Here is a 26,661-nt window from a genome sequence, read left to right on the forward strand (position 1 = left end):
TTTAAAATTATTTCAGCCACTTGATGGCAGTGTTACACAGAACACCAGTACAAGGAAAAGAAATGCTACAAAACTCAGAAAAAGTAGAAGTGTTTCTTTCTAAAATGAAAATATATATATATATTACCATAACTATAATATTTTGCTTAAAAACACTGGAAAAATTTAAAAAATGATTTTTAATTTTTTATCATTTAAAAACATTTGAGAAAATGGAAAACAGAATAGAAAACATTTTGCATCCTCATTGTTCAGAATTGAAAATTATGAAACTGAAATTATAAAACTGAAAGATGCACATAAATTTACATCATCATTTAACTAATTCTCCCCCTCAATTTTAACAAATAAATGCACAATACAGTAAAGGGCACAGAATGCTATCAGCAATCAGATGAGTATCATAATTTACAGGGAATCTATTTTGGAAGTGGAGGAGAGTGAAGTATGCATTGGCATTGTTACCCAGAGGCTTTACCTTTCATCACAATAGGAAAATTTCATGTCAAGGCTATGACGGGTGAGGAACATTTTACTATCCAATGGGACTTCAATATTTGATGGATGAGGTATAGGCTCACAAATTAATACCAAACATGTCATGGGAGGCTTTTTATAGCCGCACACAGTCTGATTGTTGTAATTCTCGTAAACACGAATATGACCTGTACAATGAAGTACCTGAGTGTTGAAAAGAAAGAAATATATTTTATCTCTGACCTCATATATAACCACAAAAGCAACCTCAAGCACCATTTATTTATATTACATAAGTCATTTCTTTAACTGGCAGTTGAATTGGGAATTAGTTTGGGCAAAAGTAGCCAAAAGGAGCTTGTTTCTCACTACTGCCAACGGAGCAGCCCTGCTTCCCGTTGTTGCTGGACCTACATTCACATCATTACAAAAGGATAATTGTTTCATCTTTAAGTATTAAATAAGTGAAAAAACCACTATGTCCACCAACAGTAGCAAGTAGGTTTCACTGAAAGCTATTTTAATTATTTAAAACAAATGCTGAAATAAAGTTCAAAGCTATATCGTTTTGGTCTGGTTGCCTATTTATTGCCCAGAGAACTCAAATCAACAGAAAAAGATCCATATTGCTCCCGTCTTCTTTCTTGAAATAGTCCCCGAGTAGAGATATGATTGAGCAATTATTATTGAAAGGAAGACATTTTTTTGCAGAGAGGGGAAGGGGGGTTGGGGTTTGTAATATACTTAAAGCATACCAATGTCTATGTCTATTTCATCCCAAGTTAATTAATTTGTTAATGAGATTTATCAGCACCTGAAACCTAACAGTCTAGTTGGCTAATCAATATTATAATTAATTAAAACAACAAAATCCAAAATCTATTTACACAACTTAATACTAAAATTAATGAGCTAATATTTGTTTGATATGGTGCCAATAGGTATAATTAATTCTCATTCGAAAGAGCCAGATTTTCATCTGCTTCTCGAAGGCCATGAGGGTGGGGGCAAACTAAAGGGGAGCTCTTACAGAGAACACCACCCGCCTACCATACCTCCTTAGTAGCTAGGGATCCTTAGCAGATGCTTCTTATGTTTCCATGTAGAATGTGCAGAAACTTTTGGGGAACAGTGGTGTCTAAGACTTCCGGGCCCTGTGACATATAGTACTTTATAGGCAGTGACAAGCAGCTTGAATTGCACCAACACTGTTCCCACAGCTGAAGTGCAACATTTAACAAGAGTTCAGGAAAAGCCCCAGATTGTGGCCCTGCTCTTTTGTGAGAAACAGAACTACATCAGGAACCAAAAAAATAGTCTATTCAATCATGCCCAGATTGGGTTGAGTCCTTTTTTTTTCTCCCCCAAAATCTAGACTGTCATGGGTCTAAATAATTCATACTCTCCATGGTCCTCTGTAACTATAACCTCATCATTTCAATCCCTGAGAAAGAAAGGTGAATAATAAGGCTGTTGTCCAATCCTGCTGGATCCAGACCTGGCCTCTTCACTAGAGGACAGACCAGCGTATCTTCTGTTATTTCTCCCTCCCTTAAACAAACTGCTGTCCGCAGCCAGGATCCAAATTCCAGGCTGCAGGGGACTTTACTTCCTCAGAATCAAAATCTCTCAGGTACTGCACAAGACATCACCTCTATCATCTCAGTGGATTCTGTCCATCCAGGTTGTGATTCAGAGTGAATGTGAGAGATTTTATCCACGAAATGCTTGGCCAGACGATCACAACTTACATAAACTGGATCTTCCTTTCCTTCCTTTCCCAAGGGGTCCAGGACACTCTGAACAGTGTAGTTGGCCAACATTCCGCAGACGCAATAAGGGAGGAAAAGTAATTATGCTTCACTGCCCTTATCGCCACAGAGTAGGCTCGAATCTGGGCTCCTACTCGTGTCCGGTCACATTCGCTTCTTGTTTTCACCAGCATCATTCTAGACGTTTCTTCACTTCCTTCATTTCCTGGAGCTCCTCAATGAATCAAGGAGCTGTGAGGGGTTGATTGGGGGGGAGGAGGGAGAGGGGGGAAGAGGCTGCTCAGGGGTAAATGCTGTCGAGTGCCCTGGCCGCCACCGTATTCCAGAGGTCAATAAAGCGCTCAACAGAGTCGCCCTCCAGATCGCTGGGAAACTCCCCAAGCGTCATCAGGAAACCTTTAATGTAAAACACATAGATTTTTCTCACAGATTTGACACTGTGTCTATCTCGCCATCCTTCAAATCATTTTAATATGCTAAAATATTAGATTTAAGTTCTTGAACAACACAACAAAACAAACCAGTCCCAAAACTTTTATGTACTATTGTTTTTAAAAAATATTTCACACAATGCTACTTTTCAGTGAAACGTCTCATCACTCATGTTCATCATGACTGCTTAACTGATTAAAATTATTGAAGAAAAAGCTACTCTATTTAATCTTTATAGATAACATCAACTATTCTATTTTACTCAGGCTGGGTGAGCACTGGATTGGAACTCTTACCACTTCAAACTACATAAATAAAATGAAATATGCTTAACAACTGCAAAAAGCGTAATTCTGCAGCCATGTCATTCTGGATTTTTTTTTTTTTTTTTTTGTAGACTGGATTACTGGTAGCTCTATGGGTTATCATCCCCATATTTCTGGGGTCCAACATGAAAATTGAGAAAAGGTTTGTTTCAAGTACCATTGTTGTCTGTGGATGAACATTTGTAGCAACATGGAACAGTTTGCTCCATTTATTGCCAACATTGAACAAAATTCTAGACTATAAGAAATTTTGTTCTTAACCTAGAGCACTTTAAAACGCCGTTATAATCTTAGAAGAGATGAATGAAGCTTAGAATGTGACTTTGAAAAGGTAAAAATATGAAGCATCCAAACAATGTGAGATGCCAAGGAAGCATCTTATAAAACATATGTTCTTCAAATGCTCTTTGAAGCATTTATTTATATACTTCTTTCAAAGCATAAGAAAAATTACCTTCCATGTGGCTGATTTTATATTCACAGTTCTTCCTCTGCTGGTCAATGTACATTTCATTCTGAGGAAAAAACTCCGTTCTGTATTTTGATCCTTTCCCTTTTTAACAGATCCTAATACAAAAGAGCACAATGGGAATGAAAGAAAATAGATGACAACAATTGAAATACAGAAACAGATTAACACAATAGAAAATACTATGTGTAATGTACATTCAATTTCACCTATGAAATCTCTTTAAACAATGATTGTAAAGGTATCCTCAACATATGACCATTTGCAGTCACAATAGCATTGCCCATGGCCCCTAAAGCACTTACAGCTGTCATAAAATGTTGCATGATTCCATTTTGGGTGCTTGGCAACCTATTTGCATTTGTAACTAGTTGCGAAGTGCCCTGAAATCATTTGAGCACCGACTGCAATCTTCTCTGCTGGCTTCCCTAGAAAGTCAATGGAGAAGCTGTCAGGGAAGGTTGCAAGCAGAAGGGATGTCGGATTTTAAGTCCATTCTACCAGCATGACAAAGAATTTCCCTTCCCCTCCCCTTGCAGGGAGGAAAAAATCCTCTGATACATGGGAGAAACAAACTTTAAATCTGGCGAAAACACTAATGAATGCCAATATTTCCACCCCTTTTAAGGGGAAAAATGCCAGAACCCCAGCATTGTGCACCTCCCACAACAATGGTGTTCACCAACACTTTCCCCATGCCCAGGAGGTTGAGGACCTGTCCCAGGGCTCTAGTTAACAACCGCAACTGTGAGAGCCAGGATTGCAGTTGTTGAGTGAAATAATTCCACAGTGATTTGCATAATGACTGCTTCATTCGACGATCAAGATCCCAGGCCCAAATGTGTTCTTAAATGAAGGAGTACCTGTATTTGCATAGAATTACTTATTATTTTCTTGCTTTTCCCCCAAATCTTGTCCCTACTGCTGTTGGTTAGCGGTTTGGGGTGAGGTGAGATTAGAGTGTTGGGAGGAAATCATCAATTTGCTTCCAACTGTATGTCTATAAGTACTGTGTAGTTACTTACTGTTTTGTTTTTAAATGTTTTGTTATGAGACAACTCTAGATCATGTACATCATTGCATGTGTTGCATATATAAAAAATCAGGACAGGAAACGGTATCAACCGTATCAATCACCTCAAATAACCTATGTCACATCAAGAAAATCTTGAGAAGGGTATATACAGGTAGTTCTCAACTTACAACCACTATTGAGCCCAAAATTTTTGATATCTGAGACATTGGTTAAGTGAATTTTGCCTCCTTTCTCACCACAGTTATTAAATGAACCACTGTAGCTGTTAAGTTACTAACATGGTTGTTAATTGAATCTGTATTCCCTATTGACTTTGCTTGTCAGAAGGTCACAAAAGGTGGTCACATGACCCTGGAATACTGCAACCATCATAAATGAGTCAAGTGTCTAGATTTTGATCACGTGGCCACAGGATTGCTGCAATGGTCCATAAGTGTGATAAAATAGTCATAAGTCACTAATGAAAGTTGTAACTTCGAACAGTTACTAAATGAACTACTGTAAGTTGAGGACTACTGCAAATGAACCAGGTGAAAATTTCTGCTTAATTCAAAGTATTCAAGACAAGTTTCAGATGTCAACCAAAAAACCCAAAGTGTTTTAAATTTTAATTTTTAAATACCAACTTTTTAATTTTTAAATACCAATTCAAATTCCAGTTACAATAATCACGTCAAAATAGAAGTTACAATTTTTACAAATTTAAATTTTTTTAGATTATATTTGGGGGGACTTGTTATAAATTAATTAACATAAATCTATGGTATTGCTTAACAGCATTAATCAACCACATATTTAAGGAGAAGCCATCTGGCCTCAAAGCAGAACTCTGAATGTTTGTCTCTTGTTTTGTTCTCAGTATTCTCTGAGCTTGCTTTTTTTCTTTCAGATGTTTCATTACAAGGAAGTGAAGTTTGTGGACTGATTTCTTCTACCAGCATTAATTTTCATCAAAAAATGCCTAACATCAGATAAATAAGATCAAGAAATAATAATACTCCAATCAAGGCCAGTATGACAACCATATATAAAAAAGCCAGCAAATTTCACTCCCTGATACACTGATATTACCCAATCGGATAATCAAATGTCTGCAAGAAAACAAGCTCAGAGAACACCAATAACGCAACAATTCAACTTCAAGCTACATATATTTTCCACTATCTTTTCTTTCTTACCATTTCGATGGATGAGCATTTCTCTCAACTCTTCATGATCACATGGGTGAGTGAAATCAAACAGGCTGTGTCCTGTCAAGTCAAACTGCCAAAGGGAGAAAAAAGCTCCACTTAGCACTGTATATTTATAGCAAGAAAAAAACCACTGGTTATAATCCTAGTTCACTATCTTGTTCATAGTCAATAGGAATTCACTTTGCCAATGATGCAGCCACATGTCTCTAATTCAAATTGAGTTCATAAGGAATCTACAGCACTAGCTGATCTCTATATAGGAAAGGCTCACAAGAAACTATTCTAAATCCTACGTGTTTGGATCCTGGAAGCACTAATGAAAGACAAGAATCATATAGATCAGTCTTCAAATATTATGGCCCAGTAAGCAAATCCACTATCAGCCACAGAAATTAACTAGGCAATGTCAAACTAGTCATTTTCCCCCAGGATTGCTATAGTGGGGGAAAAAACTGATGACAGGCGGCCTATGCACACAGTCTTGAACTCCTAGAGCAGGGGTGTCAAACTGCCAGCTCACGGACCAGACGTGTTATCTGGAAGCCACACCCACCCCATTGCCAGCAATGGCAAAACCGCCCTAATACGTTGCGTGACATCACGTGACGTCGCTAGTTGACATATCTGTCATGTCCTAGAGCAAACTCGCCACATCATGTGACTTGTCACAACATATCATGACTTTTTCCCCATTGCCGGAGCTGGGGTGGGCACGGTTTCAGTATGGCGCATCCAGCCCATGGGCCGGCAGTTTGACACCTGTCCTAGGAATGGTTAGAGATCTAGTCAATAAATAAATAAAAATAAATAACGCTCTACACAATCAAAAGAATGGGTCATATCATACCTGAGTGAGTCCCACACACTTGTTCACATTTTCAGAAGTATAGATCATGTCACCATCTTCAGAGAGGACCATAACAAATCCATCAAGAGCTTTTAAGTAAAAACAATTCAACTGTGTCTCCATTTCAGCTTCTGCCTCTAAGTCATCTAGAAGAATCAGTACATATTGAATGCCTGCAACCTATCATTTTAAAAAACAATGTATCAACTGCTATAACAGTGGACATAAAAATTTTCACCCATCTGCAAGAATAATGCTTACCTGCTTCAATCAGCTTTCTCATACGCAGGTAGCTGATTGTAAGCCTCATAACAGAGGCTTTATCAAGATGTGCGCTCACGTGATGGGGAAGAGGCAACTGGTGAGCAAGTTCATAGAACACTTCTGATTCCTTACTCCTCCGACACCTGGCTGCATCTCTAGACTTCTCTTTTCTACGTTCCGAGCTAATCCTAGAAAAATAAATACAATATCCAAATCCATATACGTGGCTGAAAAATATCGTGTATTGGCTAGCTGAAAATAAGCTCTTAGACTATTTAATCAAGACTCACAAATAAATATTTGTGCCCAATGCACATTTCTGTATCTATTCATCATGCCCTTACAATCCACAAAAAAATTATAGTATACATTATCAAATCTATCAATAGTTTACAATTTAAAAATATTAGCACCTGAAATATTAAAACCAGCAACAAAAACCTTGTTTTGAAATGTGCATTTTTAAAACCCTTTTAAAAAAGCCAAGATCCAATAAACTCATTGTAAGAGGAAGTGAGTCTTATCAGATTACTTCAGTGAGCAGGATGATCCAAACCACACAGAACTTTAAAGATAATAACCAATAGTTTCCATACTAATTAAAGTTTCTAAATACAGTCCCTTGTGGAGGTCTTTTTTGTAGTCAAATCTTAAGGCTATTAGTAGCACTCATAGTGTCATTTTCTTTCAGAAAGTGATAAGAGTTGGCCTATAACAGTGGCGGCAATCCTATGGCACGAGTGCCAGAGGTGGCACTTGGAGCCCTCTCTGTGGGCACATGTGCCATTGGCCCAGCCTTGCCTCCCCCTGTGATCCCCTCCTCTCCAGCAGCCCCCCTGAAAGAGAGTCACCCTCGAGCGTGGCCCACATGGAGCAGCACAGCCAAGGACATGGCAGCCAGGCAGCGTAGACAAGACTCTGCCCTCACACTCCATCGTGCACAGTTGATGCTGCAGGGCGCGGGCAGAGGGTGCGGCCGCCATAGCACTGCTGGGCTGCCTGGGCGATCTGCAGCGGGCCATGGAGGCGGTGAATGGTCCTGTGGGCAGGCGGGGCAGGGAATGGGGGGAAAGAGTGGGGGCGGAGCCAGTTTTTGGGCACTCGGTCTTTAAAAGGTTCGTCATCACTGGCCTATAAAAACCTTAAGTGATATAAAGGGTCTTGGCTATAGTTTTAATCTAGGAAATTGCAGCATGATCAAGTTCAAAACATCCATAAATCATGCACCAACTCCTTTTGGAAAAACATAATCATTTAGCATATACCCTGGAATTGTAAATCACTACAGTAAGCACCTATGCCCTTTCTGAATTTAATTTTAAGTTATCCTTTATTCAATCACCATTTGCAGACAAGAAAGTATATACATTATATACTCATATGTCGTCTCCTAACAAGTAATTGAATGCAAAAGTGAAGTTTACACAAATCTTGAATTATTTTCTATCAATAGTATATTATAACATCTCTCTATTACATACAACAATTCAAAATTCAGGCTAATTGTTTTCCTTCACATAAGTCCAATGTCTTTGAAATGATTATATTAGTCAATTTTATTTGATTTCTGAAGAAACTGTCAAACAATTATAAATATCTTCCTGAGTCTAGAGCCTGAAAGCAACTGGATCAGGAGAAACAAGCTCAGACAAAACCTCAATAAGATAGAGTGCGGTTTGTAAACATTTTAAGTGAAATATTCCTCTTAATGGCCATTTTAGGTAAGGTTACACTTCTTCTGAAGGAGTTGGATTACAACAAATTCCCTATCTATAGTAGACAGATGTTGGAATAGTGGGATCTTCACGCAGCTTTGGCAGATATGTCGGTTACATCCCTGTAGAATAGCTTTAATGATCACCAAATAACTGGATTACTGCAACATACATTATATGGGATTGCCTTTGAAGAATTCTCAGAAGCTCAACCGGTATAGAACACAGTTCCCAAACTCCTAATGGATAAATCCATTTTGGCACAGTTATCTTCTATTATGTAGGCTTCCAGAACCAATTCAAACCTCTGCTTATTACCTATAAAGAACTACAGAATATAGTAACAGCTTTTATCACTCCAAAATGACTGTACTCGTCCAGTCTAATCCTCAAAAGAGGGTGTATTGAAGCTCCCATCTTCACATTAAGAGTGTGGAGCAGAAGAGGGCCCTTTTATAGTAATTCCCACACTATGGAATGTGTTGCCTCCAGAAATACATACAGATTCTAACCCTCTGACATTTTGTAAGGCACTTAAGACTATTCTTCTCCATCCACCTTTTGTCCAAGATCCTGGGCAGCAATCTCAATCTTTTTAAAATCTTTATGTTCTTTTCTTGAATTCTTGTTTGTACATTGGCTAGAGTTTGAAAATTGGGGAGTCATATAAATATTGCAAAATAAAGAGCACAGCACAGCACAGCAACCAATGCAAAATACCAAAATCTCCTAGGGCTAGCACTTGATGTGTTGATATCTAAGCACTACCTCTTCATAAGAAGCACATACCATGCTGGAATTTTTTGGCCAGTACCCAATTTCTACCTGCCAGCCTTCTATCAGGTATCAGATAGGAAACACAGCCAGATATACCAATTCTAATTTATTGTAAAGGTGCATTAACAGATTCTTTTGCAAGTCTGAAAGTACAATTCTCTGCTGCCACCACATTTAAAGCCTGATAAGGAGAGTCTCTCCTGAGCCCCTTGATCCAACGACTATACAGCTATGGGGTATGCTCCCTCTTATCTGAGCATTCCCTGAGCAGCATCTCTTTGCCCAGCCTCCCATTTTGAGCTATTTGCAACGTTCTCTATGTAGAATATTGCCTAGCTTTCTATTGGGTTTGAAACTAAATCAAATAATATACTAAGGGCGTCTAACTCATAAACTATTCTTTCAATTAAACATTGTGATCTGAGCCTAGGAATTGTGACATCGGTGTCATGGTGTCTGTCTCTGGAATTACATCTCCCTGGAAATCTATATAACTCCCAATCCAGCATAAGGACAAAATCATGCAAATTAATTTTAATAAACTTGAATAAACCAGATAAGAAGCATTCTGAGGTAAATCAAACTATTTTTAATTGTAAAAAAGTTTTTAAAAACTAAATCAGAATTGAATTGGTTCTAAATAAAAATATTATGATACTTTCAATGTATCCCCCCAAACCAGCCAAGGTTTGCACAAAAGCCCTCAAACCTGATACCATTCAGCAGGGCATCTGGTTCCTGCCCTTCTGGCAAAAATAATTATTGCAGCCATCTCCCCAACTTTCCTTCCTCTCTTTGTTCTCTCATCCCAGAAAAGACCCAGATGATCAATCCTGTTCTTCAAATTTCCAAGTCTAGCTCAGTTCTATCTGAAAGCTCAAGGGACTTGGGCTAATGTTTCATTCTCAGCTATCCTACTGTTCCTACTTCCTATCTTTACTATCCTGCCCAACCCTCCTAGATCTTCTAAAAGCCAGCCCAGCTTCTCTTCACAGGTCCTGGAGCTAAATCATCACAAGCCAATGTTTTCCCCTCTGCTGCTAGAGTAGAAATGAAGGCTGCCACAATGTTCCTTTGACTATATCAGCTGCATATTTGTTTTTTCTTAGACCAGTGGATCTCAACCTTCCTAATGCCGCGACCCTTTAATACAGTTCCTCATGTTGTGGTGACCACCAACCATAAAATTATTTTTGCTGCTACTTCATAACTGTAATTTGCTACTGTTATGAATCGTAATGTAAATATCTGATATGCAGGGTGTATTTTCATTGTTACGAATTGAACATAATTAAAGCATAGTGATTAATCACAAAAACAATATAGCAATGCTGGCTGGAGAAGCTTACTCTTCCTTGCTCAAAAATGTTGGGAGGGAGGGAAGGGGAAGGAAGGAAGGAGGATTGAAGGGGAAAGGAGATGGAGAAGGAAGGAGATTGAAGGGGAAAGGAAGGAAGGAAAGAGAAAGAGATTGAAGGGGAAGAGATGGAAATGGAGATGGAAGGAAGGAAGGAAGGAAGGAAGGAAGGAAGGAAGGAAGGAAGGAAGGAAGGAAGGAAGGAAGGAAGGAAGGAAGGAAGGAAGGAAGGGTGAAGGGGAAGGGAAGGAGATGGATGGAAGGAAGGAAGGAAGGAAGGAAGGAAGGAAGGAAGGAAGGAAGGAAGGAAGGAAGGAAGGATCTTTGGAGAGTCATGTTTTCCAAGATGGTGATGAATTGCAACTCCCAGCATTCCCCACTCTTCCACAGTGCTTTTTAGGGCTGCTGGAGATGGTAGTCTAACTGAGAGCCAAGCGGCGGCACCTCCAGGGCCTCAGAAGCTGCGCGGAGGATCCGCAGGCCGCCCTCTACGCCGGCCAACCTGGAGCCCCCCCATCCTCATCCCAGCACTTCTTGCTGTCTCCCAGCCGCCCCCCCCCCCGGACCTGCCCGCACCTCCAGCCTCCTGAGTGCCATCGCAGAGGCGGGGTCACGGGAGCCCCTTTCCATGCTATGCAGCCTTTCACTGCCAGAATCCTTCCCCAACTCATCGCACGTGAAGGGGCGTGGCCGGAGTGCCAGCTCCCACTCAGAAGGCTCCACTTCTCCCCTCCTGGCCTGGCCGGTTGACCTCCAATGCACATGCAGACATCGCCGCCGCCTTGCCCTCTTCCCCGCCGCCTGGCCATTTCCGAGGCCCGGAGCCCAGCAAGCCGGGAAGGAGCCGCTCCTGTCCGCCAGCCCCAGTGCCGCACCAGGCACCAGAGGGCCAAGGTGGCTTCCGCCGGTGAGGGAGACAGACTGGGCGGCATGGGGGAAGCTCTGGTGAAGCGCGGAGGGATGCCGGGGCGGAGCACGGCCAGGCAACCAGGAGGCGTGGGGACCGGCTCAGCGCCGCAGCTTAGCCCAGCCAGCAGCAGTGGCAGAGCAGCCCAGCAGCAGCGCCAGCAGCGGCCACCACTTCTGCCCTCCTCCGCCGGCTCTTCTGCCTCCAGGGCGCCCTTCTGCTCCACAGCGCCTGCTCCTGCTGCCACAGCGCCATCGCGCATGCCCCCGACGCCGCCCGGGGCCGGCTTGGCTTGGCCTGGTCACCCACACAGCTGAGCCGGCCTGGGGCAGCGTCAGGGGCGCGCGCAATGGCGTTGCAGCGGCAGGAGCAGGCGCTGTTGGAGAAGGGCGCCCTGGAGGCGGAGGAGCCGGCAGAGGAGAAGGAGGACGGCGGCTGCCGGATAGAGGAGCAGTGTCTCAGTTCTAAGACCATCAGAAATATGTGTTTTCCGATGGTCTTAGGCGACCCCTGTAAAAGCGTTGTTTTTCCCCTTCTGTATAAATTCTTTTTTGCTTTTCAGTTCAACTGGTATTTCCATTGATTCCTTCAATGGTTCTTTTCCTTCTATTGCTTTGTCTCTTTTTAATTTCAATAACACTTAACAAGCTTGAGTATTTTACTATCAGATTAACTCTGACCTCCAGGTCTTTTTCAAGAAGTTTTTCAGGGCACTTCCACTGGCACACTTTCTGCTCTGTAATCCTTCTTATTATGTGGTCCAGAATTTTTTTTTTTTAAAAAATGTAGTTGTATGATAAAATCATCTGGAAAGGCCAAAAGAGGATTTAATACACAATTTATTACATTGCATTTGATGGTGTATAGTATAAATCTTTATTTTACTTGCCAAGACTAAAATTCACTAAGAAGAATAAAAGAATGTCCGGAATTTGGAAGTTTAAGAATGCAATATATTTAAGAAATGATTACTGATCATCTATATCCATTATATTCTTTTGAAAATTCTGTACACTTTCTATTACGTAATCCTAACCCTAAACCTACAGCTGTTGACAAGAAAGTTTACTTCATTATGTAAAGAGGGATTTTTTTTAAGTCTTGAAGTCAACACTGTTAAGTCTTCAAGAGGCTGAAATAAATATCTTTTGCTGCTATTTTGTGTACTACTAATCCCAAGTCTAAGAAGATAAGAATATAGCAGACCTGGAGACACTTACTGCTATTCATTTTATAGACTTTAGCTAAACTACAGCAAGGATTTATAGATGAATAGTGAATTAAGTGTCTGGTTAAAGCCACTATCAGTTGTTCACCAAATAATTGAAAACTTTTACTATATTTATTTTTAAAATAATCATATCCAGGTATTGCTTTTTTTTCAAGAAACCTATTCTGTTATTAAGTTTAACAACTAGACATTAACATAAATGTTTTAGATCGGGGTCCCCAACCCCCGGTCCGTGGACCAGTACCAAGCCGCGACATGCCAGCAACCTGTCCACACAAACAAGCAAAGCCCCATCCGTGGGATGCAGGCAGAGCTCCCTTGCTCCAGGCTCGCTGAGCTCAGCTCTCCACTCCCCACTCCCGATACCGATCGAAGTGACCACAATGGTACTGCACACTCAGTAGCCACCCCCCGCCCAGCACTCATTGGTCACTACGCACTGCCTGTCGGGCGCAGCACGGTCTCGATGGCGACTCGGGGTACAGCCGTGGGCGGGGATGGCTACTCCCTTGCTCCGAGCTCACTGAGCTCTGATACTAATCAAACATTCCAATGCCCACATGGTGGGAAATCGATCCAGGCACCGCAGCAGAAGCCACAAGCTGTGGGGGATCCCTGCCGCCACCGCCAGAGCCAGCTACAACAGAGCACCAGCCAGTTGCTTAAACTAGGCGCCGGCAGCCTCAGGATGCCCGCCCATTGGTGCCGTTGCCGCACCATGTTCCATGATGCCAGGGAATCCCTGCCCCGCCAGAGCCAGCCACAATGGAGCGCCGGCCACCTGCTCTAACCAGGTGCCAGTGGGCAGTCCTAGGGTGCGCCAGAGTCCCACACGTCACCCGGTAGGCTGCTGTCAGCTTCAAGGTCACACAGGTAGCCCTCGGCCACTCCCCTCCTCCAAATCAATCCCTGATCAGAGAGAGGGAGGGAGGGAGAGAGAGAAAGAGGGAGAGAGAAATAGAGAGGAAGAGAGAGAGAGGGAGAGAAAGAAATAGAAAGAGGGAGAAAGAGAAAGGGAGAGAGAGGGAGAGAGAAATAGAGAGGAAGAAAGGGGGAGAGATAAAGAGGGAAAGAGGGAGAAAAAGGGAGAGAGGGGGAAGGGAGAGAGAAATAGAGAAAGGGAGAGAGAAAGGGAGAAAGAAATAAAGAGGAAGAGAGAGAAAGGGAGAGAGAAAGAAAGAGGGAGAGAGAGATTAAATTAGTAACATGGTTCTAAAGTGAATCTGGTTTTGCCACTAACTTTGCTAGTCAGAAGGTTGCAAAAGGTGATCACATGACCCTGGAACAATGTGACCATTATAAATATGAATCGGTTGCCAAGCATCCGAATGTAAATCACATGACCCTGGGGATGCTGCAACGGTCGTAAGTGTGAAAAATGGTCATAAGTCACTTTTTTCAGTGCTGTTGTAACTTTGAACAGTCACTAAGCAAACTGTTGTAAGTCAAAGACTAATTTTATGGGTTGGGGGTCACCACAACATGAGGAACTGTATTAAAGGGTCGTGACATTAGGAAATTTGAGAACCACTGTCTTAGATGAATTACATTAAAGCCACAGGAGCTTTTAGATACTTCCCAAAAGGCAGACTGTTTTTACAGTCCCCTTTCCCTTAGAGTCCCCTTTTCCTTAAGAAAATGATCAAGTCCAAAGGAAATACATAGAGAGAGAAAATACAAATGTAAGTTGTAAACTCTCCAAGTTTGAACAGGCTATTAAATGTCCTCTATGTTTCTGGTAAGCAACTGTAGACATGCCAATTTTTCTTGACCACTCAACTACTTTTGTTACTATAATATAATCCTTGGTATTTTGATGGAATGAAAGCAAGCAAAGACACAGTGATTTCTTTTTCCCTTCAGAGTTCATTTCAGAAATAAGCACAGGGGAGTTTCTGTACAACTGAAGGCACCTATACCCTATCTTGATCTTCATAATTTTTAACAGAAAGCTGCCAGTTGAACAAATCAGGAAGGCTGGAGTGAAATGACAATAGTAATTCTCTCACTCTATCATTGGAGTCAGCCAATGTTGTGCAAGAATTACATGGAAGTATTATACATTTTTAAGCACTACATTTGGGTCTATTAGATTTTAAATCAGTGGTTCTCAACTTTTTTAATGCCGTGACTCCCCAACCGGTCGTAAGTCGAGGACTACCCAACTGGTCGTAAGTCGAGGACTACCCAACCAGTCGTAAGTCGAGGACTTTCCCTGCCCAGGAGTGCCACGCATGCGTGGTGCTGCCCCCTGTGCCGGCCAAGGCGTAGCTGGCAAGGGGCAGTGACGGTGCAGGGCGACCACCGGCTGGGCCACCAGCTGGCCCAGCCCAAGGGAGGTAAGGCACCCGCCGGGCCCCACGCACACCAGCAACCCTCCCTGTGCCCGCCGGCCTCCCACCTCCCACCCCTGGCCTCTTTTACTTACATTTTTAGTAGTTGCTCAGCAGGGAGGAGTAGAAACTTCCAGACAGCTCGCCTTCACTGCAGACAACTTGCAGCATTGTTTGCAGAATGGGACTTTTGGCGGGCTCAGCAAAGACAGCCTGGACAATTCCTATTGGCTTTTGAAAGCCATTAGAATTAGACTCTATTCAAGAGAGTCTATTCTATTGGCTTTCAAAAGCTAATAGAATAAAAGGGAGTAGCATAGCTAAGGAAAATGGGGAAAAATGGCGGACTGCGTTGTTTGGCGACCCCCGTGAAATGATCGTTCGACCCCAAATGGGGTCGTGACCCACAGGTTGAGAACTGCTGTTCTAAATGCTCAAGCACTGAAAGGAGCATATCTCCTTGAACCAAACTGTCTTTACCCTTCTACCAAGAACGATTCTGTGGGGAAAAGGGCAGATAACATTCTATATGGCAGCAACCTGTCTACAGAATATCTTTTTTACTGAACTTCTACTGCCACTGCCACTACTATGATTTTGACATCAATTTAAAACCACATTTGATCTTAACTTGAAAACTAAGAAGCATATAATCCAATTACATTTAGATGGGAGACCACTAAGAAATTCCAAGGTTGTATCTTAGACTGGCAAGTTAAAACAAATACTACTTTATGATAGACCACTTCCATAAGGTTGCTCAGAAAACTCAGACGCAGTTACCGACATGTAATTGTAAGAGTCAAACTAAACAGATCAACTTACTTTTTTATATCTGTATTATATAGAAACAATTTGTTTTTCATGCAGATTACAAAGTACCATGATAGTAGTAGTTGGACTTGGCAACCATTTGTAGTGGCAGATAACGATATGCCTCTAGACCAGTGATTCTCAACCTTTCTAATGCCGTGACCCCATAATACAGTTCTCCATGTTGTGGTGACCCCCAACCACTTATACATCACCGGGTGCCAGGGGCGTGGCCAAAGAAAAGGGGAAAAAATGGCAGACAGCCTTGTTTGGCGACCCCCGTGAAATGGTCGTTCGACCCCAAATGGGGTCCCGACCCACAGGTTGAGAACCACTGCTCTAGACGAGATGGGTGGGACACAAATCAAATCAAAACAATCAATCCACACATATTGTCATGTAATTGTGGAGGCATCACTGTTGTCACGCTCTATTTTTTAAAAAATTGACAATTTCATCAACATGATAGTAAATATAAGTCTGATATTCTTTCCTAAAATCTACCAAAAATTCATGCAAGAACTTCATAGTAATATGAGAACTCGGCCAGTTTTTTTACGTATTGTTTTTATTTAGGTTAGGGGTTTCATGGAAACAATCTAAGCACCCTATCCTAGGCTACAATTATTCATTTAATATATACATAACCACAGAAAGATAGCGCAACAGTTTTCATGCAAAATGAGGAAACAGATTTTTCCTGTGAAGATTATTTGTAGCTTAATTTTATTATTGTCTTCCCTATAGTTTCAAAAAAACTATTTCAATACTGTAATTCAACATTTGCCTATTCTCTCTTATGTATAATTGCTTCCAAATAACCATCTACATCCATCTAAAAGTTTGGATTTAAAAGAATACATAATATTTATATTTCTCTCTGAACCCAGAAATTACCGTACTACTGATTTTCAGCTGACAAAGGCAAAAAGGCACCAAATTCAGGCTGTAACTGTATATAGACTATAACAAGAAGTATTTTATTCAAACTATATATTAGTTTGACTTCCAACTAATTCACCCACAAATAACAGTAATAATGTTGTTCTTTGTAATATTAAATGTATCATTAGCATCAAACAGGTTCTTTATCTCTTCTTTCTATTCAAAGCTTGTCCCAGCTTGATGAAACAGAACAGAAACAGAACAGAATTAAATTGTTATAGCGATATGGCTTTACATCCCCACAAATTTGCTACCACTTTCATTTTTGATCATGACCTTCCAAAGTGTAGTGATTCACATTTAAAGTCCCCAATTCACAACAATACTAGAAAATCTGAGTTTCCAAATGTTGTGATTATTATTTATTAAATTTATTTCAGCAACTCTGTGAAGTTTACAAATTATTTAAAATATGAAAAACCAGACATGAAAAATGCCAAAAAACAAACCAAAAAATAAAAAAGGATAAAGGTGGCTGAATAACAAACTTGGCATAAACAAAAGAAAACAATCTAGGTTAAAGATGACATGGGTATGGGTAAAGAGCTGTTCCTGAAACCGCAAACTTATTTAAAATTGATTGTGTTATCTGGGACTGTTGGACGTTACAGTATGACAGTGTTTCCCAAACTTGACAATTTTAAGGCATGTGGACTTCAACTCCCAGAATTCTTAATGCCTTAAAATTGTCAAGTTTGGGAAACACTGCAGTATGACAATTTCTGGAAGGTAACTATCGCTGTCCTATATGGTTTTAATGATTATCAAATACTTTTTAACACTAAAACAACAGTATTTACATCTATGGTAATAGATATTAGTGTCCACTATTTAAAGGTTTCTATTCAATCCTTTCAGGTATTTGGTGGATATCAAACTTATGTGCTGGACAGATATCACTGGATTCCTCCTGGTATTGCAGCTCCCATTCCCCATTCCAGAGACACAAACAATAAATCTGCTCCAACAAGCTTGTAGACTTTCTAGAATAATTTGGGGATGATGTTTCAGATTGTCAGTGACTAACCCAAAAAAAAACCCACACTTATTATGACTCAGTATATAAAGAAAGGACAAGTACAGTATGCACCTGTGTAACTACACAGTCTATCTGTTGTAGTGAGCAAATGGAGAAAGCCAAATGAGTAGAGCTGAATAGCACCTTCATGTGAATTATGTCCAAATAAATTCAAATAAGCTTAGCCTGATTTTATTCAGGTTGAATAATAAGAAACACAAAATTTCATTTGTTTGTCCAAATGAAAGAAATATATTCATTTACAAAATGGGAAAATGAAAGTTAGGGATACCAAAATGTAGGCTTTTTATGGCACAATGTAGCCTGTACAGGGGTTGAAAAGCATTTGAATTGTTTCAAATCTGAGACTTCTTCTTTTAAGCTAAAATGAACATTTTAGTTGTGTTTTGTAGAACACTTCCCAAATCTTGAAAACAACTTTTTTTGCACTTGAAACAGTAGTTTCACAGTTGAGATGGGGAAGAAGGGTTAGTTTGAATTTAAACAAAGTTACCTACTCCTTTGCAATAATTAAAAATGTAAGAACTGCCTAACAATCCCCATAAAATAACTTAACTCCCGTGGATTTGCACAAATAATTATAAAAAAAAGAAAGCAGAACTGAATGTGATAGTGTACTCATTGTTCTGTCACACCAGAGATAAAGTTGGGCATTTTGTAATTCATTTCTGAGAACAGTTATAGACTGAAAAAACTGGAAGGGAATGCCCAAAGTTTCTGCAGAAAAAAAATCTAGTTCAAATTTGAGAGTTTCAAAGTTGTATGATGTTTGTTTTATTGATGAATGTTTTTAAAAATATGCAAGAAGCAAATATTTCAAGGCTGGTTCTAAGGTAGGAAATAAGAGAAGGGAGAGACTTAATTTGCAAAATAAGGAAGAAAGCATCCTTGTTCTTTCTTTTAGCCCCCCCCCCCCATGTGGCCAGCGCTGCATGGCAGATTTCCTGCTGTGAAGCAAACAGGAAGTGGCCAGAAGTTAGTTCCACAATGCTCAATCCTGACTTTGCAATGGCCATCTCTGATGACCTGATTGTAAAAAAGACTTGATCTGCTAATGCCTAATCTGGGGGGAGGAGAGGAAGCATATCATATCACTATCAAGAAGCCACTGATGACAACCCAAAAAAACCCTGTGAAGTACTGCAAGCAAGAATACACTAACAGCACTGTGAGAATGAAGAAGCATTTAATGTTTCACAGAACTTGTTTTAAAAAATTACAAACCAGAAAATCAAAACCAAATCAAAAGGATGAAGCAAAGTGACAAAACTCAGTAGAGAAACCTTCCTCTAGAAACCTATATTATACCATTTTCTACTAAATTTGTAGTTTTCTAAAAAAAAAAATCCTCCTGCCTTCACAAAGAAATGGCCAGAGTCACCCTAAGTGACATTCAAAAATATTAAAAGCAAATAAGAAAATGGCTGGTTAATCAAATTACCTCTCAAATCAGTAACTAGAGCTGAGCATTCTGATTACATTTTTTTTAGAGACTCAGATTTCAAACAGGCAAATTATATAAAAGTCTATTGTCCCATGTGAGATAAATTCTACAGATCCTAATAATGACATTTCAATAGAAGAGAATAAAGCAATGGACTTTTATGGCCTATTTTCAAGCATTCTTTGATGTGCCAAATATATATTGTAACTGCATACTGTCTTATTGCCTATTGCCGAACATTGCTTCCAACATTCCAATGCAAATATTTTCCCCAAACATCAAACCTTTTATTTCAATTTATTTAGCTGCCCATCTAACATGCAAGTGACTCTGGGCAGCATACCACACTTAATTTAAAAACCAATAAATACATAAAAACAGTCACAATTTTTTTTAAAAAAAAACTATAAAAATATACTATTCAAAACAGCAAAAAATTGACTACAATTAATTTAATCATATATTAATGTAATCATGTTATAACGTTTCGTGTATATATTGACACTAATTTGAGAGGTCCCTCCGTAGTTTGGTAGGAGTCTGGGAACTGATTCACACATTTAGATTCCAATGAAACCTCAGAAAAGGACTGATCTTATTGTAATAAAGACAAGCAAGAAAGTATAGTTGTCATTGGATTAAGTCTTCTATCTAAGGGCCTGAGATGTAATGAGAAGGTTGGGAACAGGAGACAAAATAGGCAGAAGAGAAAATAGGAAATTTTGAAACAATATCAATATTTGAAAAATCAGGAGAAAGGGGCAAGAAGAGAAGAAAAATAATGGGCATAATTCACTGTTGGGTTCAGCAGTTATGACAAATACACATAATGTTGAGAGAGAAATGGTTACCATCCTGTGTCTTTAGGTAATTTTTGTGTTTGGACCTGAATACCTTCTGCATTATGTTTTAGTTGTAGCAGTTCGGAGCAAGATTGTGCTACAAAGCCAATATAGGTTACACAAAGAATTAGGTCAACAGAACCTGGATAACTTCCTACATAGTTGGAACTCTCTGTCAAGAGATCTATTGATTTCAGAAGTGTTGAATGAGAAACTGGAATTGAAAACAAAAATAAAAATTGTATTCCTAATGTGAATCATGTATGATGTAAAACATTAATATATAGTACTATTCTGTCTGTAATTTGTCTTAGTTGTCATTTCAGATTACTAGTATATAGTAAATCATACAGTAGATCTCCATGGATTTATTGTATGATGGCAGTCATTTTGTAAGAATGCCCACAAAATATTCTTAAAATTTCAGATATATCAGGAATGTAAAAATAAAAATGATTAGGAGATTCTTCTAGAAACCCATCCAGAAGATTAACACCAAATATATGAATGCAAGTATAGCTGTTGGAAGCCAAATATTTGCACAAACTTGCAGCAAGTAAAATATAAACCCACAGAACTGGCAAACAACTTACTAAATCACCTACACACTTACTCTCTGATGTGTTCCTTAATAAATAGTTTCAGAGAAATATTTATAATGCCAGAAACAAAATATAGCTTAAAACCAAAGTAAATTAATTACTATTACTTGCTTGTGAAGGTTTACTTTTACTTTGTTAAGTATTAATGTATGCTTACATTAAGCAAATTACATTCGGGAAGCCTTCCAGAATTTTATAAAAAAAATTGAATTCAAAATTCTTCACATTTGGATTTTAAACAGGCTGTTCCACACTCATTGGAAATGTTCCACATTTATGCATAAAATATTATACAGTACCCTTTCACCTCACACACACAAAAAAAACAAGGTCCAATGGAAGAAAGGCAGATGTGCCAGAATATTGGAAGCAGTCAATCTGCAGTGTCTTCTTGATTTTTCTGAAAAGTTTAAATAGACACATGCTTAAAAGTTTAAACTTCCATTATTGTTATTCTGACTGGGTAGATTTATAAATCATATTGAGTTTTTTTTAATTATAACACTATACCAGAATCAAATAAATCATGGTTTGTAGAATAAACCAATGAGAGTTGAGACATACCACATATAAATAAAAATCAAATTGACTACTGTGGATTTGTGGCTGTATGAATCCTACATTTAGGTTTGGATCCTCCAAACATTTGTTCCAAAACAGCCTCACTGAGGTCAACCACAGGGACAAAGTAACCTTATGATAATGAAAGTCGTATAACAAGTTTCAATTATTGTAGGCAAATGCATTCTTCAGTTACTTCACAGTATTGCTGAAGAATACTTCAAAACAAATAGTTCAGACAACCAGCCAACTGGCTAATACAAAAAAGCTTTCCTACTTTCATAAAAGTAGCAAATACCTTTTGCAATCAATTATTTTTTCTGTAGTCCAAAGGTGTTTATGCTATAAATCTAATACAACAAAATTATGTGATTTTCCCAAAAGCCTGTCTTGTAAAAAAGAAAGTGCTATTTAAAACATATTTCTAGTTCATTTCCTCACATCCAAATTGGTATCCAAATTTGTAGAACTGCTAGGTGTATAGAAGTGAAGGTACCACATAGGTCATCTAGTAGTTGAACCCTCTGTTCAATGCAGTTTCCACTAGCATAGAGAAAAGTCTGGTCTGGTTGATTATAGGCCAAACATTAGTAGCGTTCTTTTGGAGAAACATGAAATCCAATTGATTTCCAATTGGAAGTTTTAGAGATTTGTCAATAACTACATCTAGTGTTTCTTTAAAGTCTTGGCCTCAGAACAGACAGCAAGATGGGAACAATTTATCAATTTAGTAATCCCCAAGTGTCCGTTGACCACATTCTACACAGTGAAACTTTACTGAGCTGTATATGGTATCTTCCAGGAAATGCTGTTTTACAACCCTTAGAGGCCTGATATGATAAACTTATCTAAATGCAATTCCAAAATGACATGTCCAGTGTGGCAATTATATGAGATCAGATTTAGTTTTTGCAGTCTAACAGTGTGTGCAAGACTTTTGTGATGGTATGTTCTACCACAATGACTAATTCAGCTAGTTATGGATAAATAAATAAATGGCTCCAGTGAATTATGAACATGTTGCTACATAAACACATTATTGAATAATATGTTGTTAAAGAGTAAATGATGTGAACACCCCAAAGTGGTTCTTAAATATTGTAATAACTATATCCTTACTTGGTAGATAGAACTTTATCATAAGTATATTCGATGGAAAATATTTTTTTTTCTCTTGGACAATGTGATGAAGAGAGTGAAAATAATCCAACTGCAAAGATTCTTAGAGAAAACTTTTTCTAAATCTATTTCTATGTGGGCTTCTGCCTTGCTATGGACAGAATTATCTTGTCAACATAATAAGTCAAGGCATCATGTGACTGGATCTGATTTGATTTTTTTTTTGCAGCGGTCATTAAGTTAACACTGCTGTTCTTAAGTAACTGAATTAACGCTGAAAATAGGTAAAAAAATGGTGGCCATTGGATGCTGCAAATGTCCACAAAGACAAGTAAGGTTGCTAAGTGCCCAAATGTGATCATGTGACTGCAAGAATGCAGTATTGCAGGCTAATTCTGCTGACTACCAACTGCCAGCAGTTCGATTCTCACCAGCTCAAGGTTGACTCAGACTTGCATCCTTCTGAGGTCGGTAAAATGAAGAACCAGATTGTTGGGGGCAATATGCTGTCTCTGTAAACCACTTAGAGAGGGCTGTAAAGCACTGTGAAGCGGTACATAAGTCTAAGTGCTATTCCTATTGCTATCACAACTTCAAAATTGGGTAGTAAGTAGCTTTTGTGGAGTCTGTCATAATTTCAAACAGTTGCTAAGTAAGTTATGGATTACCTGTAGTTTGCCACCTTGGTAACCTTGATTTATTTTTATTTATTTACTTTATTAAATTTAAACAAGTCAGGACAACTCACAAATTAAATATTCTGTCTTCCTTCAAATTACTTTCTTGTCTCTTGGTCAGCTGTTTAATATCTGCCTGAAGTTCTGTTATGCTGAAGATATCCAGCAGTATTTTTTTTATAATATTGTAATTAAGAGAGGCCAATCTAAACTAATAGTTAACACTTAAATAATGTAATTGCTGCTTTAGGTAAATAAGCTGAATTTGAAAAGATGGCCATAGCACAAGTAGTTCTTCCATTCAAATAGTATAGGAATTGCTCATTCTGAATAAGGTTTTGTTGGAAGAATGGGCTTGCAGTAAAGGGAGACTTCCAGATTTATCATAGTTATAAGGTTTTATGACATCTACGGATACAATTGTCCACTATCATTTCGAGTTTATGTGAACTGTCCTATTTCTGGAAAGGATGTATCATACAAGTTCACATTTTTGATGTATTCTTAGTATACGTTTTTGGGTTCGCAATCATGGCCCAGTCTCAAAACTAGTACAGATCAATTCAGTTGCTAGCCTAACAGCATATCCAAAAAGTATTCTAATTTGACAGCTATCAAAGTGAATATTCCTATTAGTTAATAAAAATCCTCAACAAAGTTATACATTCTCACACTCTAAAATGCATAACTGCAGAATACAGGAGAGCAATCTATCACAATTATTAGCTAGCTCTTCTCAAGAACTAGGAGTGAGATCTTAGTAGAATTATTACTTTCACAACCAAAACCTAAAAATGTTTAATGTATTATAAAACTGAATATAAGAACAAATACCCAGTGCCTAAAAATGTATTTCAATTGATGTATTATCTAGATCAGCGGCTCCCAACGTTTTCTATACCCCACACCCCTAGAACGCTTCTGATATATTCTCGCACCCCTTACAAAAGTTCAAAATAACGGCAACGAATTATGCATATACACTATAATTTTGAAAACCCAAGTTTTCATAGGAAATAACATATTTAATCTTGTTTTCCCCATGGACACAATCCAATTCATAGTTAGTCTCTAAATGGTTAACATAGTATCAGTTAAACACTTTCTAATTATTTTTATGTATGTGTTTCAAAAGAAAGTCTTAATTACTCATTATTCAGCAAAAAAGTATTGATAAATAGACAGTTTGCATTCATATACATATTTATTACTATGTATTAAGTTTCATTAATGTCAATTTTTTAAAAAACACTAAAAATATAAAACAACCATGGTATGAATCGGCAACAGTACAGGACTCCAATAAATTGCATTTAATGCTCAATCAGTATTAAAATATCCACAATAGATGTAACAAAATATTTAAAACTCTTGAGACACGTAACAAAAAAATATTTATATATGTACCTCCTCTATCCTAAATCTCCAAGAGATTACAACTCCAACATATAAGTAAGAAGTGGTTTTACTTAATATTGGATTACTGAATAAACCACAAATATCTGGATCCACATAACTTACTAAATTAAAAACAAATGAATCACACTATAGCTTATGCACAATATGGTGAACAAAGTATCCATTTTTAATTCTTGTTCCAAATTAGTTAGCTATGGTTAGCAGAGTGTCATTATTATTTGAAGTCCAATAAAAACATAAATTTGTGTTTAAATGTTGATCTGAATATCATGCTCTAGTTAGAATGTCACTAAACTTTCACCTTCAAACAAATGTAAGACTGAGCTGGGCAGCACAACTTCCACAGACAGCTTGTTTTGAATTCAAAAAATTCTATCACTATCCCTGTTTGTCTGTTACTGTAAGTTCAAATAAAACAATAGGATCCGAACTGCATTTTGCTATCCTATTCAAGAGAACTAAGCCTAAAGCAGACAATTGTTTTTGAAAAAAGGAAAGATAATTTTAACAGCTGCATAAAGTTTCCAGAAGTATATGTCTGTTTATTTCCATTAAGGAAAACATGAAACTTAAGACACACTTGGTGTGGAGCATTATGGAAATTTTTACATTCCCAGGTAATAAAGTCAGCTGGCAAATCAGAATCCAACTTATCCATCTTTTCAATGGTTAATTCCTACACTCCAATGAAAAAATATTAAATAGCATAAAGATTGGTGCAAACAAAAACTACTCTTGGGCAGAAAGCAAACAAGTATTTTGGAGTAAATCACTATCAAACCCGCTGCCCCTGCTTATTAATATTATCAAACATAGCTCCCTTCATCTTTGATTTTAAATTTTTATTTTTCAACCAAAAAGACCTGGGCTAATGAAAGCAATGGGGCATTGTTTGAATTAAAATTAAACTGGGGGTGGGGAGGACCAAAACAGGTTTTATATACCGTATATTCCAGCGTATAAGACGACTTTCGCAAGCATTAAAATCGGCGCCGAAGTCGGGAGTCGTCTTATACGCCGAGTCATCTTATACGCCGGAAATACTGGTAGTTTCCAGCGTATAAGACGACTTTCTAGGCATGCGACTCGGCGCCGATGACGGGGGTCATCTTATACGCCGGGTCGCCTTATACGCCGGCATATACAGTAAGTACAGATACAATATGGTAAAATATAACCTCTGCAAAACAGAAAGGAGCTTGAGATTCTTTCTAATTTTCCCTTTGGAAGGTAAAACAGCTATGAGGAAAGCAAACCTTTCTTGACTTCATTATTTTTAAAGAATCATGTTTCAGCTTCTCTGAGAGGCAGCTTCCTTTACTAAGTTTGACAGAAGTATTCACACCAAATCATGAATCATTTCATCACATGTTGTTTCTTTGTAATTTAGAACTGATGTAAGTGAAATGGGGGGGGAGAGAAGAAAAGCCTGTCATATTACCTATTAATCACACAGCTCTACAAAATTCTATTAAGTCTTTTGGAAGACTTCCTGGGATATCAGATGAGTAAAGAAATGATAAATACATAAAATATTTACAATGTAAAAATTTAAGAATCCAGATTTTATTCAAGTTCTGAAAGAAAGATTAAAGATAAAGACAAATCAATAATCTTTGCAAGTCACTTTCCTCAAACTCTGAAAACTGTAATTCAAATATATTGAATATTTTAAATCATGAATGGTTAAAAAAATCACATTTAAGGTGATGTAATAAGGTCCACCTGTTTACTACGCAAGGCCTATAAATGTATGAAGCAATTCAGTACCCTTTGAAGAATTTTTAATTGCTTTATAACTTAGGGGTGGGGATAAGGTTTATGGAAGCTGTTTACTAGTCCTACATATTTGGTTACAAACTGCTAAGTATTCACATTAAGACTCAAAAGAGAAAGATTAACATATAAATTGATCCAAAGGAAAGTTGTATTATCTATACCAGCGGTTCTCAACCTATGGGTCACGAACCCATTTGGGGTCGATCGACCATTTCAAGGGGGTTGCCAAGCAAGGCTGTCTGCCATTTTTCCCCTTTTCCAGCGGGTGCCTTACCTCCCTTGGGC

The 26,661-nt window shown here is 38.6% G+C and overlaps 1 protein-coding gene across 2 annotated transcripts in view; it reads right to left on the reverse strand.

Annotated features, from left to right (window-relative positions):
• The window catches only part of HIF1A (hypoxia inducible factor 1 subunit alpha), a 45,574-nt gene that overhangs the window by 16,401 nt on the left and 2,512 nt on the right, over positions 1-26,661 (reverse strand). For both annotated transcript variants that reach the window (XM_039319453.1, XM_039319454.1), the window contains exons 2-6: positions 6,814-7,004; positions 6,553-6,698; positions 5,691-5,775; positions 3,462-3,574; positions 479-681 (exon numbers count right to left, since the gene is read on the reverse strand). In XM_039319453.1, coding sequence (XP_039175387.1) covers positions 479-681; positions 3,462-3,574; positions 5,691-5,775; positions 6,553-6,698; positions 6,814-7,004 — 738 coding nt within the window. The remainder of the gene's footprint in view (positions 1-478; positions 682-3,461; positions 3,575-5,690; positions 5,776-6,552; positions 6,699-6,813; positions 7,005-26,661) is intronic.

Source organism: Crotalus tigris, unplaced genomic scaffold, assembly GCF_016545835.1.
Source record: "Crotalus tigris isolate CLP2741 ecotype Arizona unplaced genomic scaffold, ASM1654583v1 scf7180000023598.3388751, whole genome shotgun sequence".
NCBI classification, from domain to species: domain Eukaryota; kingdom Metazoa; phylum Chordata; class Lepidosauria; order Squamata; family Viperidae; genus Crotalus; species Crotalus tigris.